Source organism: Onychostruthus taczanowskii, unplaced genomic scaffold, assembly GCF_017590055.1.
Source record: "Onychostruthus taczanowskii isolate IOZ18803 unplaced genomic scaffold, ASM1759005v1 scaffold75, whole genome shotgun sequence".
NCBI lineage: Eukaryota > Metazoa > Chordata > Aves > Passeriformes > Passeridae > Onychostruthus > Onychostruthus taczanowskii.
In genome coordinates, this window is record NW_024505339.1 from 3,231,543 (window position 1) to 3,247,619 (window position 16,077).

The 16,077-nt window shown below is 51.9% G+C and overlaps 1 protein-coding gene across 3 annotated transcripts in view; it reads left to right on the forward strand.

Annotated features, from left to right (window-relative positions):
* The window catches only part of DTX2 (deltex E3 ubiquitin ligase 2), a 39,285-nt gene that overhangs the window by 2,292 nt on the left and 20,916 nt on the right, over positions 1-16,077 (forward strand). For 2 of the 3 annotated variants that reach the window (XM_041423072.1, XM_041423075.1), the window contains exons 1-3: positions 2,326-2,400; positions 7,150-7,533; positions 11,723-12,308. In XM_041423072.1, the coding sequence (XP_041279006.1) occupies positions 7,227-7,533; positions 11,723-12,308 (893 nt within the window). In that variant the 5' untranslated portion in view covers positions 2,326-2,400; positions 7,150-7,226. Of the gene's footprint in view, positions 1-2,325; positions 2,401-7,149; positions 7,534-11,722; positions 12,309-16,077 lie in introns of those variants that run through there. The other variant, XM_041423074.1, reaches the window with a different exon arrangement.

The window sequence follows — 16,077 nt, forward strand, 5'->3', positions numbered from 1 at the left end:
GCTATCAATCACTTCTGGCAATTATTAGTACTTTGTGAGTATTTTGAACTCAAGTATGTGACAGTCTCATCCATCCTGGAGCAGAGAAATCCATGGGCATTTGCATACGAGGCTGAGCTGTGGGGGGATGCAGCTCCAGAGGGTTTTCACTGGAGCTGTCGTGGTTATGTGCTTGGCACTCTACATTTTGGGATGAAAACCAACTTTATTCAGGCTCTGTAAAGACGAGTCTCACATGTTTAACCATGGAAGAAGATTTTTATAAAATCCCTTCATTCCTACAGTATAAAGTGCTTCTAATTTTTTTTTTTTTTTTTTTTTTTTTTTTTTTTTTTTTTTTTTTCTGTGACTACTGACTCCAAACATAATCTTCTCTATTTTATAAGACTTTTGGGGCAGGTGTATCATGGCATGGGTGAATCAGTGCTGCTGGGTGTAAAGTCCAGGGAGGTTTAAGTCATTTGATAAGGACTGGTAAACATTTCCTTGTTCAGAAGGAATTACGGTGATCTTAATGGTCTTTTTCAACCTAAATGATTCTCTGGCTCTGTGGTTCTTTAATCACTGCTGCTGAGGTCTTGGTGGGGGCCCCAGGAAAGGGGAAAACCGAGGCTGGGTCTGACCTACCTCTAAGAGAGCATGAAGAAGTGATGCAGCACCCTCTAAGATGCTCCAGGAGCAAAGGAATTCCTAAATAAACACACACATCTTGCAAGGGTGGTGATGGAGGAGCAGCAGCCGGGAGGGAGCAGCGCTGTGTCCTTGGAGAGATCTGTGGCACACAGGGTTGTGTTCCACCATCCTCACCCCAACAAGGAGCAGGCATCTCCAGGGCTTTGCTTGGATGTAAGCAAACCCTCAAGGTGGTGAGCAGCTGATTAATGCAGGCTGGATCTGGCTCCAGGGGTCACAGCCACATTCCCACAGGAGCTGCCAGAGGTGTTAAACTGCAGGAGAGGCTGCAGTGGTGGTGTGCAACACACACACACACACACACTCACACACACACACACTCACACACTCACTCACACACTCACACACACACACACTCACCATCCCATCACACACAGACACACACACACAGCCCCTCACACACAGACACACACACACTCACACACTCACACACACTCTCACACACTCACACACACTCTCACACACTCACACACACTCTCACACACTCACACACACTCTCACACACTCACACACACTCTCACACACTCACACACACTCTCACACACTCACACACACTCTCACACACTCACACACACTCTCACACACTCACACACACTCTCACACACTCACACACACTCTCACACACTCACACACACTCTCACACACTCACACACACTCTCACACACTCACACACACTCTCACACACTCACACACACTCTCACACACTCACACACACTCTCACACACTCACACACACTCTCACACACTCACACACACTCTCACACACTCACACACACTCTCACACACTCACACACACTCTCACACACTCACACACACTCTCACACACTCACACACACTCACACACTCACACACACACACAGCCCATCACACACAGACATGATCCCGCACAGACACACACATCCCATCACCCAGCCCATCGCACTCAGAATCCCCTGCACACACAGCGTCTCACCCCCAGTATTACACACTCTCACACTCACATGGAGGATATCACACTCATGCACAGTCACTCACACACGCCCCACACCATCACACACTGCCACACTCACACCCACACTATCCCACATACACATGGCACCAGCTCTCTCTCACACACTATCAGTCACTATCATTTACACCATCACTTTTCCATATCTATTCACACTCACTGTGACACACAATCACTCACACACTCATTATCATACACTATCACTATACACTGTACGCTATCACATCCACTATCACACAGGCACACTATCTCACATTATCATACAGCATCACACGAACAGTCACTAACACACGCTCATTGTCACACACTGTCACACATTGTCACTCGCACTATCACACAGTATCACACACGCTCATTATCACTGTCACACACTCATTACCGTACTCATTACCACACTCGGTCCCGGGCACTCGCACTCATTACCACACTCTGTCCCGGACACTCACACTCATTACCACACTCGGTCCCGCACACTCACACTCATTACCACACTCATTACCATATTCATTACCACACTCATTATCACACTCATTACCGCTCCCACACCGCCTCACGCTCACCGTTCCTCTCCCTCACGCCTCCACCAATCACGTCCGTCCTTCCCCCATGGCCCCGCCCCCGGCCCCGCCCCCTCAACTCGCCCCCCGGCAGTCTGGCGTGCGCACGCGCGGAGGTTCCGTGACCGCGGGCCGGGAGCGGCGGCGCCGGGCCCTGCTCGGGGTGAGGGGCCGGGGGAAGGGTGACGGGACCAGGGGACAGCGGGACAGCGGCGCCGGGACGGGGAGCTGGGTTGGGTTGGGTTGGGCTGGGCTGTGCTTCGCGAGGCGGGCACCCCCGGCACCCCGTTCCCTGTGCCGCGCAGCCCGGGCCGTTCGTCAGGGACCGTCCGGGCCGTTGCGGCTGCTCCGGGACCGGCCTGCCTGGCGTCCCGTCGGCCCGCGGGCACGGGCGCCGTTCCCCTCGCCCCGGGCCCCCGCCCCGCCGCAGCTTCCGGAGCGGTCGGTGTCGGCACCCGCGGGGCCCGGGGTGTCCGTGGTACCGGGGGCCGGTGGGAGCAGGCAGGCGGCTGCGGTGGGTGGCGGGTGCTGCCCAGGGCCCCAGGGCCGGGGGGAGCTCCCTGAGGGGCGGGTGGTCCCCGCCGGGCCGGTCCGAGCCGCCGGCTCCTCAGGCGGGACCCGGCTTGGCCGTTCCGGAGCTCCGGGAGCTCCTGCCACGAGCCGGAGCCGTGGGGCAGTTGGAGGGACCCTGCAGATGGTGCCAGGTTCTCACCACACAAGTCAGATCTCCCCGCAAATAAATCCCCCGCCTGGGTGCCCAGAAGGACCCGGGAGCGGTCGGGTTGTAGCGAGCTGTGGTGAGATCCCGTGTCCGGGTGGGATCCTGGGTCTGGGTGTACCTGCCCTCCTCTCGCTGCCTCAGTTTTAAAATTCACCCGTGCCCGAAACCAGCCCTCGGTTTAACTGACAGGCAAACGCTTTGTTCCGCCTCAGTCGCCTTCTCTATTTTCCCCCTCCGAGGGGAACTCGCTTAAAGGCTTGTTTTGAATGGAAGCAGTCCAGGTTTGGAGCAGCCGGCTTATTTCTTCTGTTGTTTTGGCTGTCAACCCAGCCACCTTGTGCCGTGAGGATCGGCAGAGGCTGGGAGAGGGCAGGGCTGGGATGGAGCTGCGTGCTTGGAGTTATTTCTGTGACCCTTCCCTCCTGCCGAGCTCTGTTCTTTCTCTTTGGTTGGTCTAATCGGTGCTGGGTGCTTGTGTAAGGGAAGGTGTGTTTGGGTATGAATTACCCGGCAACAGCTTCTAACCCTGGTGCATCGGGTTTTGCTGTGCCCAGAAGTGCAGCTCAGCTGGTGTGGGGACCCTGGTTTGGGGTGGGAGGAGGGCGCAGGGCACCTGTAATGCTGCTCCAGTCGTGCCCCCTGCACAGGGTCACGTTTTACTGCAGCCCTGCGGCCTCCCTGTGCTTTATGTGCTCCCCTAATCCCTGTGTAATCTCTTCCCATGGGATCTTTGGTGCCCTCCCAGTCCTGTCTCTCAAAGTGGTGCCCTGATGCTTAACGATCCCTCCTGGGCACTCTCTTTTCTGAACAACCTGCTGAGAAGTCTCTATTTTACCTATCTGGCGATTTTTATTTTTAATTCTGCCCAGCTCAAGAGCTCCCAAGGCTCTTTTTCTTTTCCAGGTACAAGCTCGCATTTCGTGATAACTTTTATCAGCGCTGGCAATTCAAGTTCAGAAACTTAACAAAAGGAGTTGGCATTTTTAGAAATCATCTCAGACCCATGAATTTTAAGATCCTGCATTTAAAGCGAAAGAAAAATCTGCTTTCTGGAAGTAGAACAGCGAATTAAACACAGCTTTCAAAGGCTTTAATTCCCGTTCTCCAGTTTTCTCACCACCATTTGCTGGAGTTTGAGGAGCAGGGAGTGAAGCTGCTGGAAAACTCATCTGAAATGCACTCGGTTTTTTTCCTGTCCAAGTCCCCAATTAAAGCCATGTGGACACATGTTTCAGAGGTTGTGCTGGGTGTAAAGTTCCAACCGAACAAATCCATACTCAAGCTCTGAGCCAGTATTACCAAATACCTTCAAAGTGAAGGGCATCCGGCAGGAATATTTAAGTCTACACTTGAATTAGCCAGGGGTTTGTTTTCACTGGAGGAAGGGTGGCCCAGAGGATTTCTGTCTGGAGCCATGACTGTTTGGTGAATAAGAGCTTTTAGGGTTGATGCGAATTTCAGCTTTTCAAGGTGTTTTTAAAGCTTGAGATGAAGTGTTCAGGTCCATGGGATTTGAGTAAAGATGTGAGCTGGGTGTGTAACACATCCCAAAATACATGCTACTCTTCCCCAATCCCTTTCTGCTGTGGTGTAATGCTGAACACTGTTCAAGCAGCTCCAGTATTGAATTTCTCAGCTTTCACTATTTGTGTGCTGCTGAATTCTCAAAGAGAAGCCAGGAACTGCAACTTTAGGCCTTTTCTTTCTTATTTGCCATAACTCCAGGACTTGTGTAATTCTGGCTTACTGATGCTCTCCCGCATTCCTCACTTCCCAATCCGTGCAAACAGCTGCTGGCTCCAGCAGCTTTCAGCAAGAACTGGCAGGAGGCTGAAATACGCCCCTCGCTCCTCCTTTGGAGCAGCAGTCCCAGCACAGGAAATATTTTTCCACTCTGGTGGGGAAGTGGATGTTGGAGCACACGACACTCACGTGCAGCCAGCCCGGGTACCTTCACGTGTGCTCCAGGATTCACAGCATCGCTGCCACCCCGGGCTGAGGGACAGGCTGTTGTCACCCAGCTGTTACCCCAGCGAGTGTGAGGTGGCACGGGAAGGAGGTGGCTTTTCTGCTGCGGTGTCTGCTTGTTTGCATTTCCCGCTGCTGTTTCAGCAAGGAAGGAAAACGAGCCGCTGAGTCCCTCCTCACAGCCTCCCTCCTCTCTGCTCGGTGTGCGGCTGCTGATGAGTATTTGGTAACAGCTTTGGGGGGAAAACGGTGTTGGTTCTGTATTTGGGGTTCAGAGCACCTAATGGAGGTGGCTGGGACAGAAAACGCCACAGCCTGGCTTTTGCTCTGAGTTGAGCATGGACAATGCTGGTGGTCCTTGAGCTGGAAAAGTTTTGGTGTGAAACCTGCCATAAAAAGAAGTGGCAGAGGCAGGTGTTGGATTTGATACCTTAAGTCTTAATTTGCTGTTTTGAGCAGTGCAATGACTGTCCTTGGTGTGTTAGGTGAGAATGGATTACAAGGAAAAGATTAATAGCAGAGGCCAGGGTAGGATCTTGGTGATCTGGAGCAGTTTGTCACCAAGTGCAATTGAGCTGGGGGTGTCATATAAAAATCTCAGAGCACCTCCTAAACTAATTTACACTCAATTCCTGGGGAAACTGTTGCCTTCTTCTTATAAATGCAGACGTGTGGGTGTGTCTGTTCTGTGCTCACTCTCCTCTGTCTTTTTTAAGCTATCAAGCCGCACGGGCATGATGGATGGGACGCTCCACAGAGCGTGGGATCTTCCCCCATCCGGCAGGGATGTCATTCTCTGTGCAGATGGCATCCTCCAGTGGAAGCCACCCACTGCTGCTCTGCCTCTTGGGAGACCTGAACTTTTCCATTGGATGGGAAGGAAGCTCACGGCTCCCTGCTGACTGCTGGGAGTTAAGCGAGCAATCAATGACGTGAGACCTCAGAAGGGAGAAGGCGAATTTATTTTAAAACAAAATGAGTTTCACTCATTCACAGCCAAACCCACCTACACACGAGCACCAGCGTGAGGATCTCCAAGTGGTCGTCCAGCATTTGGACAGATGTGTGTGCAGATAGTTTGGACAGGATTCCTTGGAATGACACAACAGACAAGGAATGTCAAATATCAGACCTCTGGTGTCTCTGGGTGATCATGTGATGCCTTTGGATCTGTTCTTTTTACATCCCTTGGGGGCTGAGAGTGGTGATCTCTTCTTGTTGGAATTTATTCACTGTCCTTTGTGTCTTTGTCTGGTCTTTGGGCTCCTACCCTTTCTCTATTCTTTTCCAAATCATCTCTTAAGGGCTTGAGTCTCTAGTGCTGATTGTTCCTCTTTTCAGGATGTTCCTTGTTTTCCAGCCTGAGAAGCTGCAAATAGATCTGCTTTGATCTTGAGGACCTACTAAATCAGTGCCCTCAGCACAGGCAGTTGATTATGCCCTGTGCTCCTGGTTCTCTTGTACTCCTTCCCGTATGTTTTTTGCTGAGATCACACTGAACTAAGGAAGAGGGTGTACTGTCATTTGCAAACTGTGCCTTAAGAGTTGTCTTGTGGCTTTGTTTGCATGTGTAATGCAGCACTGGGGTCACAGGACTGATCCTGGGCCAAAACTAAGTGGTCAGAAGCCTGAATGGAGCTGATGGTGTAGTCCTGGATCTTAGATCAGTGTGAAGAGTTTGGGAACCATTTGTGTAACTCAGTCATTTCTGTGAATGAGTATTTAGCCAGCATTTGGCAGCTCACATTGGGGTGGTCAGTGTGATGCTGCCAGGAGCAGTGCTGAGCATGGGGAAGGGGCAGAATGGCAGCTTGCCTTGGCACACTGCTGGCTAGTGAGTGTCTGTCTGAGCTCATGCCAAGGCTTACAGGTCTGCCTGACACAGATCAGCCGCGGCTCGGGGGCGGTTTGGTACAGATCTGTGGGGATTCAGGTGTATTTGGTGCCACAAACCACGGGAAACAGAGTCTCCCTGAAGAGTGTTTGCCCTCAATTAGCAGAAGTTGCCAGCACTGGCAGGAAGTGAGTGGTGGTACCTCGCTCACCCTCAGCCAGAGGGTTTTGAGGCCAGTCTTTCTCTGGACTCTCTTAAATCCCTAGTGGACATCCTCTGTGAAAGTCGGAGCTTGTTTCCGTCTCAGGTGGCTTGTGTGATGTGGATGTGGGGTGGGGCAATTTGGGACGCCATTCTCAGCTCCCTGTGCTCTCTGTTTCTTGCTGCAGGTCCTCGGGAGAAAATGGTGTAAGGCCAACTCAGCTGCCACTTCCAACCGCGGTGTGCCCGGAGCTCAGGGAGGAACATGGCAGCAGCTCAGGGAGCAGGAAGCAGCTCAGCCGGGCTGGCCGGCCCGCCCGCTTCTGCCCCGGGGCACAGCAGCAGCTCCACGGTAGTGGCGGTGTGGGAATGGCAGGATGAATTTGGCAGGTGGAGGCCCTACCGTGGCAATGTCTGCAGCTACATTGAGCAGGTTATCCAGGCCTATCAGCAGAAGGGCCGGCGCTCAGGGTCGGGGCAGGTCAGCAGCATCCCTTTGGGACACGCGGATCCCGCCTTGGCTCCCTATGTCATCGACATTCCAAGCTTGACACAATTCCGACAGGATACAGGTAAGGGAGCTTCCCCAGCCGTTCTGCTGGTGTGCTTGGGGACAAGCAGGGCCTTGTGCTGTGTGTGACAGCCCTGCAAAGCTCTGCTGTTTGCTACCGTGCTGGGCAGCTCTGTGAGCACATCTGCTGCTCTCCTGATGCTGTCTGCTGCCCAGTGTGGAAAAATCTGTGGAGCTGGGTGCGGGCAGACAGCCGTGATCTCTTCAGGAGCATCAGCATGGCACTCGTGGAGCTCCCAGCCTGTGAGCCAGAGCTCTGAGAGCTGGAAACTTCCCTCCTCCCCAAATCCATTCAAGATCACTTGCGTAAAAGAGGCCTTTTTACGATTCCAACCCTCCTGCTTGAATCCCTTGCTCCCTCTGGAGTTGGAGTGCCAGCTGCTTTAGCTTGGCATGCAGCCCTGCTCAAGCTGCTTGCGAGTGCCTGCGGCCCCCGCGCGACACCAAAATGCTGCAGCAGAATATTCCCTCCACTTGTGCTGTGTGAGCCTGGCTCGCTTCCTCCCAGGGAGAAAGGGCAGGGTGGGCTCAATAGCAGAATTGAGACCTGATTTTCATTCTACCTCCTGGGGTCACTGGGAGAAGCAGCTCAGAATTTGCAGAGATTACTCCTGCCCTTTTTGCTCCAGATGTGCTGAACAGCTGGAGCTTAGAAAGTGGCGAGGATGGAATGCATGCACTTCATCCCTGGAAAATCCGGGGAGATCCCAAATTACACACCCTAAATGAATGGCTGCTTTGGAAAATTTTCCATCCATCAGTTTCCCCTTTGTCAGTGTCTCTTCTATCACTCCAGGGTGCAGTTGAGCATCATCCCAAGCTTTAAAGAGGGCATGTGCTGGTTTCTTGACAGTTGAAACAGTAAATGAGCAATATTTTGAATCAACTGCATGATCAGCCAATTCTGGCAGGAAAGGGAAGTGGTTGGAGCAAATGTGAGTGGTCATCACAGCTGCATCCGTGTTTTTATTCTGACTTGGTGACCTTAGGCTGAGTTTTATCTAGTGGTGTCCTGGGTGAGGTGAGGAGCTTTCTAAGATGGATGCCCTGGCAGGTGTGCTCAGCTTGGCCTGTTCAGACATCTGGAAGGCTGGCTGAGGCTGTGGCTTTGAGTGGTACAGTGTGGACCACCAGAGCTGGCACCAGCAGCTGCTTCTCTCCTGTTTTTTTCATGCCAAACTTGTGAAGGAGCCTTCCAGCCTCTGGCCCTTTCAGCCAGTGCTCCAACCTGTGGACAGCAGTCCTAAGGTATCTGTTGAAGGTGAGCAGAGAGCCTGTGGGGTGGGTGAAATGTGTCCCAGCGTGAATGGGACATTATTTTCCACAAGTACAACTGTCTGTCCTTAGAGGGTTAGTGTCTCTTTAGGTCCTTGTGAAAGACCTCAAAACACTCAGTGACTGTTGTCCATTGGAGGGTGGTTTGGAGCTGTTCTTCTCTGGGGAACAGTCCAGTTCAATTCTGGAAATTATGTTGGCTAGTATGATCTCATCTTTCCTTGGTCTAGATCTGCGTTTGAGTTTTTAATAACAAAAAGGCTGATTCTGCTCCACAGCTCTCCTGCAGTGCTTCCCGTTGATCCAAAGGGATGCTGATCAGAGTGGCCACTGCTATTAACCTCCCTCCACAAATACCTGTGTGCTCTGCAACGTGACTGTTGGAAAAGCTCTCATATCCCCTCGCCATGGCCCAATTCTAAGCAAAGCTTTTTCTCTCTGCAAGGCTCTGCCTTAAACGTGAACCTTTCTGAGCGAGCCGCCAGCTGAACTTTGTCATGTGTTGGAGAAAAGAATCTCTACAGGAAACATCCCCATGAAAAATCTTTAAACAGTGCAAAAAATAGGCTGTTGTATTCTGCTCATTAGCTATTAGACAGATAAATAGGCTCTTCAAAGGAAGCCAGGGAGAATAACAGGAAGCCAGTGTTAACGGGAGCAGCGTCCCCAGCAGCAGGGAATGACAGCTGTGCGGGGGGATCTTGTGGGCAGGATTAGCTGTGGGCTTCAGCTGCTGCTCAAGGCAGATTAGCTGGGAGTGAGTGCAGGGGAGCAGCAGGAGTTGTCCTCTCACCACAGCTGTTTGCCCACCCTGGAGAGGAATGCCAGTTTCCCTGCCAGTCTGGGGGAAGGGAGATGTTTTCCAAGTGCATTGTCTTGGTCTTGTTGACTCCTAAAAAATCTTGCTAATGCTGTTTGAGGGTGTTAAAACCACAAGTTGCTCGCAAGTCCTACAGTCCTTTGTGCTGCTTTCAGCTTCTGAGCTGTCAAAGAAGCAGGGGAAGCCTTGCTAATCTCCTGAGATGTGTCCCACTGGACACCTTGCCTTACCTGTAGTAGTCCCCTTTCTCTGGGAGCAGCTTCCCTGCATTCATTCCTAAATGTAATGCATGTCTCACCATCTCATTCCCAGTCCAGTCCCAACCCTAGTCCTCCTTCTGCTCAGGGGTTCATTCCTGAAGTTATCCACCTATTTGAGGCTGCTTGTGTTTCTGAAACTTGGCAAGACTTGCTGGATAGGAGAAGTCATTGCTAGAGTTTGCTTTTGTCTGTTTAGTCTGCTTTTCCACTAAGACATCGATTCCAGGCTGGGAAGGTCATCTTGGTTCTGCTGATAGTTTCTGCCAGAGGAAGGTCTGGTCCTACAGGAATCCTGAGCTCCATGGTTGAGCTCTTGAGGAGGTTGCTGTGTTTGACTGGCTGCTAGTAGTGTTTTAAGTGTACTGATAAGATGTTTGTTGGCTGTTGTCACTGGAGAGTCCTGCTCTGCAATCAGCAGGATGCTTGGTGCTGCTCTGGAGCAGAAACACAAGTCCTGGAATTCCTTGGTCTGGCCCATTCTGCCTTGGAGAGAGCCTTAGCCTTTGTGTCATCGCTGGAGCTCCAGCAGTGCTGACATAAGGAAACAGTTTTCACAACTATTGGGTACAATAACAGCAGCATGATCCTCATGCCAGCATGCAGGCAGGCAGAGCCTGATTTTGGCAGTGTGGAATCCCACGTGGGCTGTCCTCCCTCTTCTTAGGGATGTGCTTGTTGGGTGTGAAGCTTGCCTGGATTGCTTATGCCCCACAGAGTCTCCAGTGGTATCCTGGGGCAATTGTGTGGGTAATTGTAAACGTGCCAGTTTTCACCTGGGGTCCTAGAACATAGTGCCATAATTCTCATGACCTCTTTAGAGACCTCTTTTGCTTTCCTCACAGCTTTTCCTGCTCCTCTTTCTCTGTGCAGAATGCTGCTGAGGGTTTTTCCTGCAGTAGCAGTTTTGACCCTGCTGCCAAGGACCCATTTTTCAAAGGTTACAGAGCTCCTGTCCTGTTGGGTGGCTTCCTTCCCTCTCATTAGGCTGCTGCTTTTTTGAAGTAAGGGATAAAGTACCCAGGAGTGAAGTCATCCTGGAAAGCCAGGCTTCCAGGGAGTTCGAGCTCCAGCTGTCGCTGTCGCGCGGCCTTGCAGGAGTAGTGTTTCTCCTTCCATTTCTCTCCCTTTGTCTGAACAGCTGCTCTCTCCAGCTTGCAAGTTACTTCATTGTCTTCCCCTCTCTAGTCTTGCTCTCTCTCCCAGCAGTCAGGAGCCTTCAGAAGTTTGCCCTTCTCCAAAGTCCTTGCCCTTGCCCCTTGTGGGGCTTCACCCACTCTCCCAAGTCCAAAATTGCCCCAACCCTTGTGTAACAAAGTGGGCGTTCAGCCCCTTAAGTGCTCCTACAAAGTACTTCCCGATGGTGTCTTGTCTCTATAGTTACTCTGTTGTCAAGGCTGTGGGAGTTGTGTTTTTTTTAACCAGATCTGTGCCTCAGCCTGATTTTTTTTTCTTTTTCCTTTTTTTTCCCCTTTTAACGTCAGGGAGGCATATGTGATCACTGTGCCTTTGTGCTTGGGTGTGTCTGTCTGCATCCTCTCTCCTTCCCTCCTTTCCCACCCTTCCTCCTTGCAGCTTTTGAACCTGCTGCCAGCCCACAATCAGATTTGGCAGAGGGACAGGGATCTCAGGGATGTTGCGTTTTTCAAAGCTTCATGAGCAAACCCAGCCCTGCTGGGAAGAGAAGGTCTTTTAGTGCCCCTCTTGAGGGAGAATGAGAAGGACCACCCCAATGTAGGCAGCATGGATCTGTGCAGAAACAATTCCTGGGACAACATCCCTCTTAGTTCTCCGCTCACTAAATGGTTGTGTTTGTTCTCCCCTCCTCTCGCACACAGGGACCATGCGGGCTGTCCGCAGGCACGTCTTCCCAGGGGACTCTGCTGCTGGCCAGGGCATCGTCTGGGAGTGGCAGAACGACGAGGGCGGGTGGTCCCCGTACGAGATGAACGTCTGCGTGTTCCTGGAGCAGGCCCATGCCACCAACCACCAGCGAGTGGATCTCAGGTCCTTGGGCTACAACTACGAAGTTGACTTTGTGGCTCAAGTCCAGACCAACAAGACCACGAGGTTCCGCCGCAGCGTTCAGAGGCGTTTGGACGCCCCGTATCCCGTGACGACCTCCACCGCACTCCTTCACACAGGGATGGGATGTTCTTGCCAGCAGTGCTGGCCAAACAACGGGACTGGCCCCATCACCACACGCTACCGTCACTCCATGACAAACTCTCCCAACTCTTCCACTACGCACCAGGTTCCCGGGAGGACAGCGTCAGTAAGTTCTTCCAACGTCGGCTTCGTGCCCTATAACAAACCCACTTTGACTGGAGCAAGGTCAACACCAAGACTCAGTGCACAGAACACCGTGGTTTTGGCTCAGACTGGGAGCCTCAGTGCAGCATTGGCAGCGTCTAACGGAGTCAGGTACAGATCCAATTCACCTTTAAATACCATACGTGTGTCCAACAGATCTGCTGTGCTCAGGTCTGCATCCAGGAGCCTCTCTGTCCCAGAGGATTTTGCAAGGGTCTTGTCCCTAGGAGGGAGAGGTTTGTGCCTGTATGTCCAGTACAGTGGATGAAGAGACTTCCCCTCTGCTTTCTACCTCTTTCCTTCCCATTTGAAATACAATCCCTGTCTACCAGTCTCCCTGAACCACAGGGTAAATCACTCAGGTTGAGATTCTGAAGGCTTGAGAAAATTAATAGTGCCAGTGGTATTTTGGGTTAGGTTACAAAAACAACTTTGAGAGGAATTCAGTGAAGGAAAAGGGGACTTGTAAACACATTTAATTCAAATTAGGCAGTAGAGTGGAGCACTGCTCTGCTCATTCTGAGCTCTTCCCCTTCAAGGAGGGACCACAGTGTTCATTGCATGTGGTAAAGACGTCCTGAACTCTCTGTCAAAAGCAAGTTATTTTTCAGGCTAAGTGGTGATGAAGAGCAGAGGTGCCACTGGATCCATTTTCCCTCTGGCTCTTCTCTGACAGGGCTGCAACCAGTCTGCATCTCTCAGCCCAGGATTTCAGCTCCTGTCGACTAGAGCCAAAGAGGGCTGTGTTTGCACCTTACTGGTGGGGGAGGCAGAACCTCACTTCTCTTCAGGCCTTTTGGTTGCTGCCAGCTCAATGAAAAGCGGAGTCTTGTGGTCCGACAGCCTGGCTCCTCTCCATGGCATGGGCTGCTGGGGCAAGCCACAGTTGGTTATTCCACTTTCAGGATCTTAACTCTTCCTGTGCTCAAGCTCTTGCTGGCAGAGGTGTGTGTGGCCTGTCTGTGGCAGTGCTGGCACCAAGTGTGACCCAGCAAGGGCTGGCTGACTGCTCCCTCTGTTTGTGAATGGCTGGAAGTGGCAGAGCCTTACACTCACTTCACTGGGAGTAATCCAGCTGTTGAACCCCTGAGAAACTGCAGGGGAACTTGCCAGGGCTGACTTACCTGTCCAAGTAAGTACAGAGATAAGAGATCTAACAGAGTGTTAGAAGCACATTCTGCTAATTGCACGAGGCACAGGGGTTTGAGGTTTGTTTTGAATCTCATTTGTGTTTTAAACAAGACTGTGAATCTTGAGATGTTTTTCTTAGTGTCGTGTCAGGACTTTCCCTCTTCAGGGTCATTCGAGTGGAATGACTTCTGACATCCTGTTCTTCTTTCTCACGGTCTTTTTTTTTGTGCTTTTTTCCCCACCTGGTGATTTTTTGTGTTGCCTTAAGCATCCACAGTGCTTCTCTGTTCCAGTCACCTTCGAGTAGGGCTGAAAATCAGACCTCAGCACTGCCTGCAGGAGCCCCCAGTAAGGCTCTTGCTGTCTCCTGAAGAAGCTGCCAAATTCCCCCTCTCACAACAGTTGCTGGTGGGTGTGTGGGGCCACTGGGCTGCCTGGAGCCCCCATCCCTCCCCAAAGGATTTGCAAAGTGACTCAAGGTGGGGAGTTTGAAAAGGAAGAGCCAAGTGCTGCAGCAGTTGCCCCACAAGCCTGTCTGGAGCTGATCAGGGTCTGGGTATGTTGTGTGCTGCTGCTGGGGGGACAGGCTGTCCTGAAAGGAGGGAGGATGGGAGAGAGATGCTTGGAGGGGGTTGCCACGGGCTGCTGACCATGAACTGAGCCCATGGCCCAGGCAATGCAGACTGGGAGGAGAGGGGTGGCCAGGAGGTGCCCATGGCTGGTTGCCATGGCTGGTTGAGGTTGGGCTGTTTAAACCTGTTTTGCAGCTCAGCTGTTTGTGTTGTAGAGGGGGTGAGGTGGCTGGTGTCCTGGCAATCATCTCTAGCCAAGCCAGCCTTTCTGGGGAATGCAAAGAGATTGTACAGTTAAATCTATGCTAGGGACAGCGGGACATGGCACCCAGGGCAGGTGGCAGCTCTTTGGATACCTGGGAGTGTGTGAGTGCTGTCAGACTTGTGTAAAACCCACACCCCCAGTGAGCCCCACTCCCCTGGCCACCAGCTGTCTGTTCCCATGGGGTGTGATCTTCAGCCCTTGGGGATTAGTTTTTCAGCTCTCCTTTATCCCTGCCAGAACAAGTAGTGCACACAGGGGGGCAATCTCTGTCTCCCAGCAGGGTGCCATATGTGAAAGGGACTTTTTCATCCCCAGCTGACAGCTCGGGATGGCTTTTCCCCATCAGCCCTGTGCTGGTCGGAAATGCCACTGGGTGGGTGTAATTGCTCCTGGCTGGAGTTACAGGCTCATGAAACCCGTGTCCCAGCAGAAAATCCTTTAATTTCTGTGAATTAGGGGAAACCTGAGTAGCAAACTCTAACAATGTGTTTCATTTAATTCCTAGACCCAGAGCATTCCTGGGTTATTTTATCCATTAGGTTCCTTGTCTTCCCCCCTTGGACATAGTGTGGTGGTTAGTTCCCCTTCCCTTGCAGTCAGTGCCCCACATCACCCAACAGTCTAACCATTTTGGCTAATTATCCTGCATTAATTATCCTGCCACAGGATTCTGGCTGTGTTCTCTTAGCTGTGATGTGCAATTCCTGTGCTGGCCCATGCTCAGAGACCCAAGGGAGGGGAGCACTGGGCCACGGTGAATCTTCTGGTGTCTGCTAAAGGTTGTGTTATGTTCACCCCACAAGCTTTGGCTCCAAAGCAGCCCTGACAGATTACTTGCTTTTACAAAACTGCTGATCTCCACAAAACTCGCAGAGGTGGCTGAGCTGCAACTGGCAGAAGGGCTCAAAAACTCCTTGGGAGAGACTGAAAGGCAGTGCAATTGTTTACACCCAATTTCTTTAGGAAACACAGCTAAAAATGGTAGCACCTCTCTCCTGCAGGGCTGAGAACGAGCTGCAGTTCATCCTGGAAAGCTGCCTGACTCCCTGTGTGGCTGTTACAGTTATTTCTAGCAGGCAAGCAGGCAGGGGTAGCCCCCAGAAGGGGCATGCCCGGGCTGTTGTGCCACTGAGGGTGATTAAATGTATTTCCTGCTTGCTGGAGGGCGGATGCTGGTGTGAGAGCAGGCGGAGCTCCAGCACTGCCAAATGCACTTTAATTTCCTCCTGCTCTCAAGAGGGTCAAAGCCACTGGAAAACCCAGAGAGGAGTGCCAAGGCTTAACTAGGTGCTAATATCCTTGGCTGTGCTGCTAATAAATTCCATACATGTGGGCAAGTTCTTTTGCTTCTTGGTGCCTTAGTTTCCTCTTGTGGATTAAGCACAGTTAATGAATGTGGCCTCTCATGGACAGTGCTGGAATCTGCACGTGGAGTGTGCCATGGCAAGGGCTGTGTCCTTAGCACTGTTAACCAGGATCCCAGCCATCTCCTGGCAAATCCTTCCCACTCCACATGGGAAAGCATCAATTCCCTAGGGCAAGAGCTCCCCTGTTCCCTACACTGTGCTAATTACAGAGTAAGGCACTCCTGAAGCACAGCAAGGAGTGCCCTGCTTGTAATATGAGCGAGTAAAGCTGCAGGAAGCAATCTTCTGGGGGATATTAATTAGTGTCCCAGCCAAGCAAATCCCTACAGCAGCTCTGCAGGCTTCTCTGAGCTTATGTGGCTTTGGCTGCTGGTCTGGGTTGTGCCTACAAATAAGACAGGCAGCTGATGGGGGCAGGACTTCATATAAAATCAGTGGGAATGGGGGTCTTGGGAGCTGGAAAAGCATGCTGACAGAACTGGGGTGTTCTTAAGAGGTGCTGCACCCCAAATCTGCCATGGGGAACAACGTCCAGTCAGTGCTTT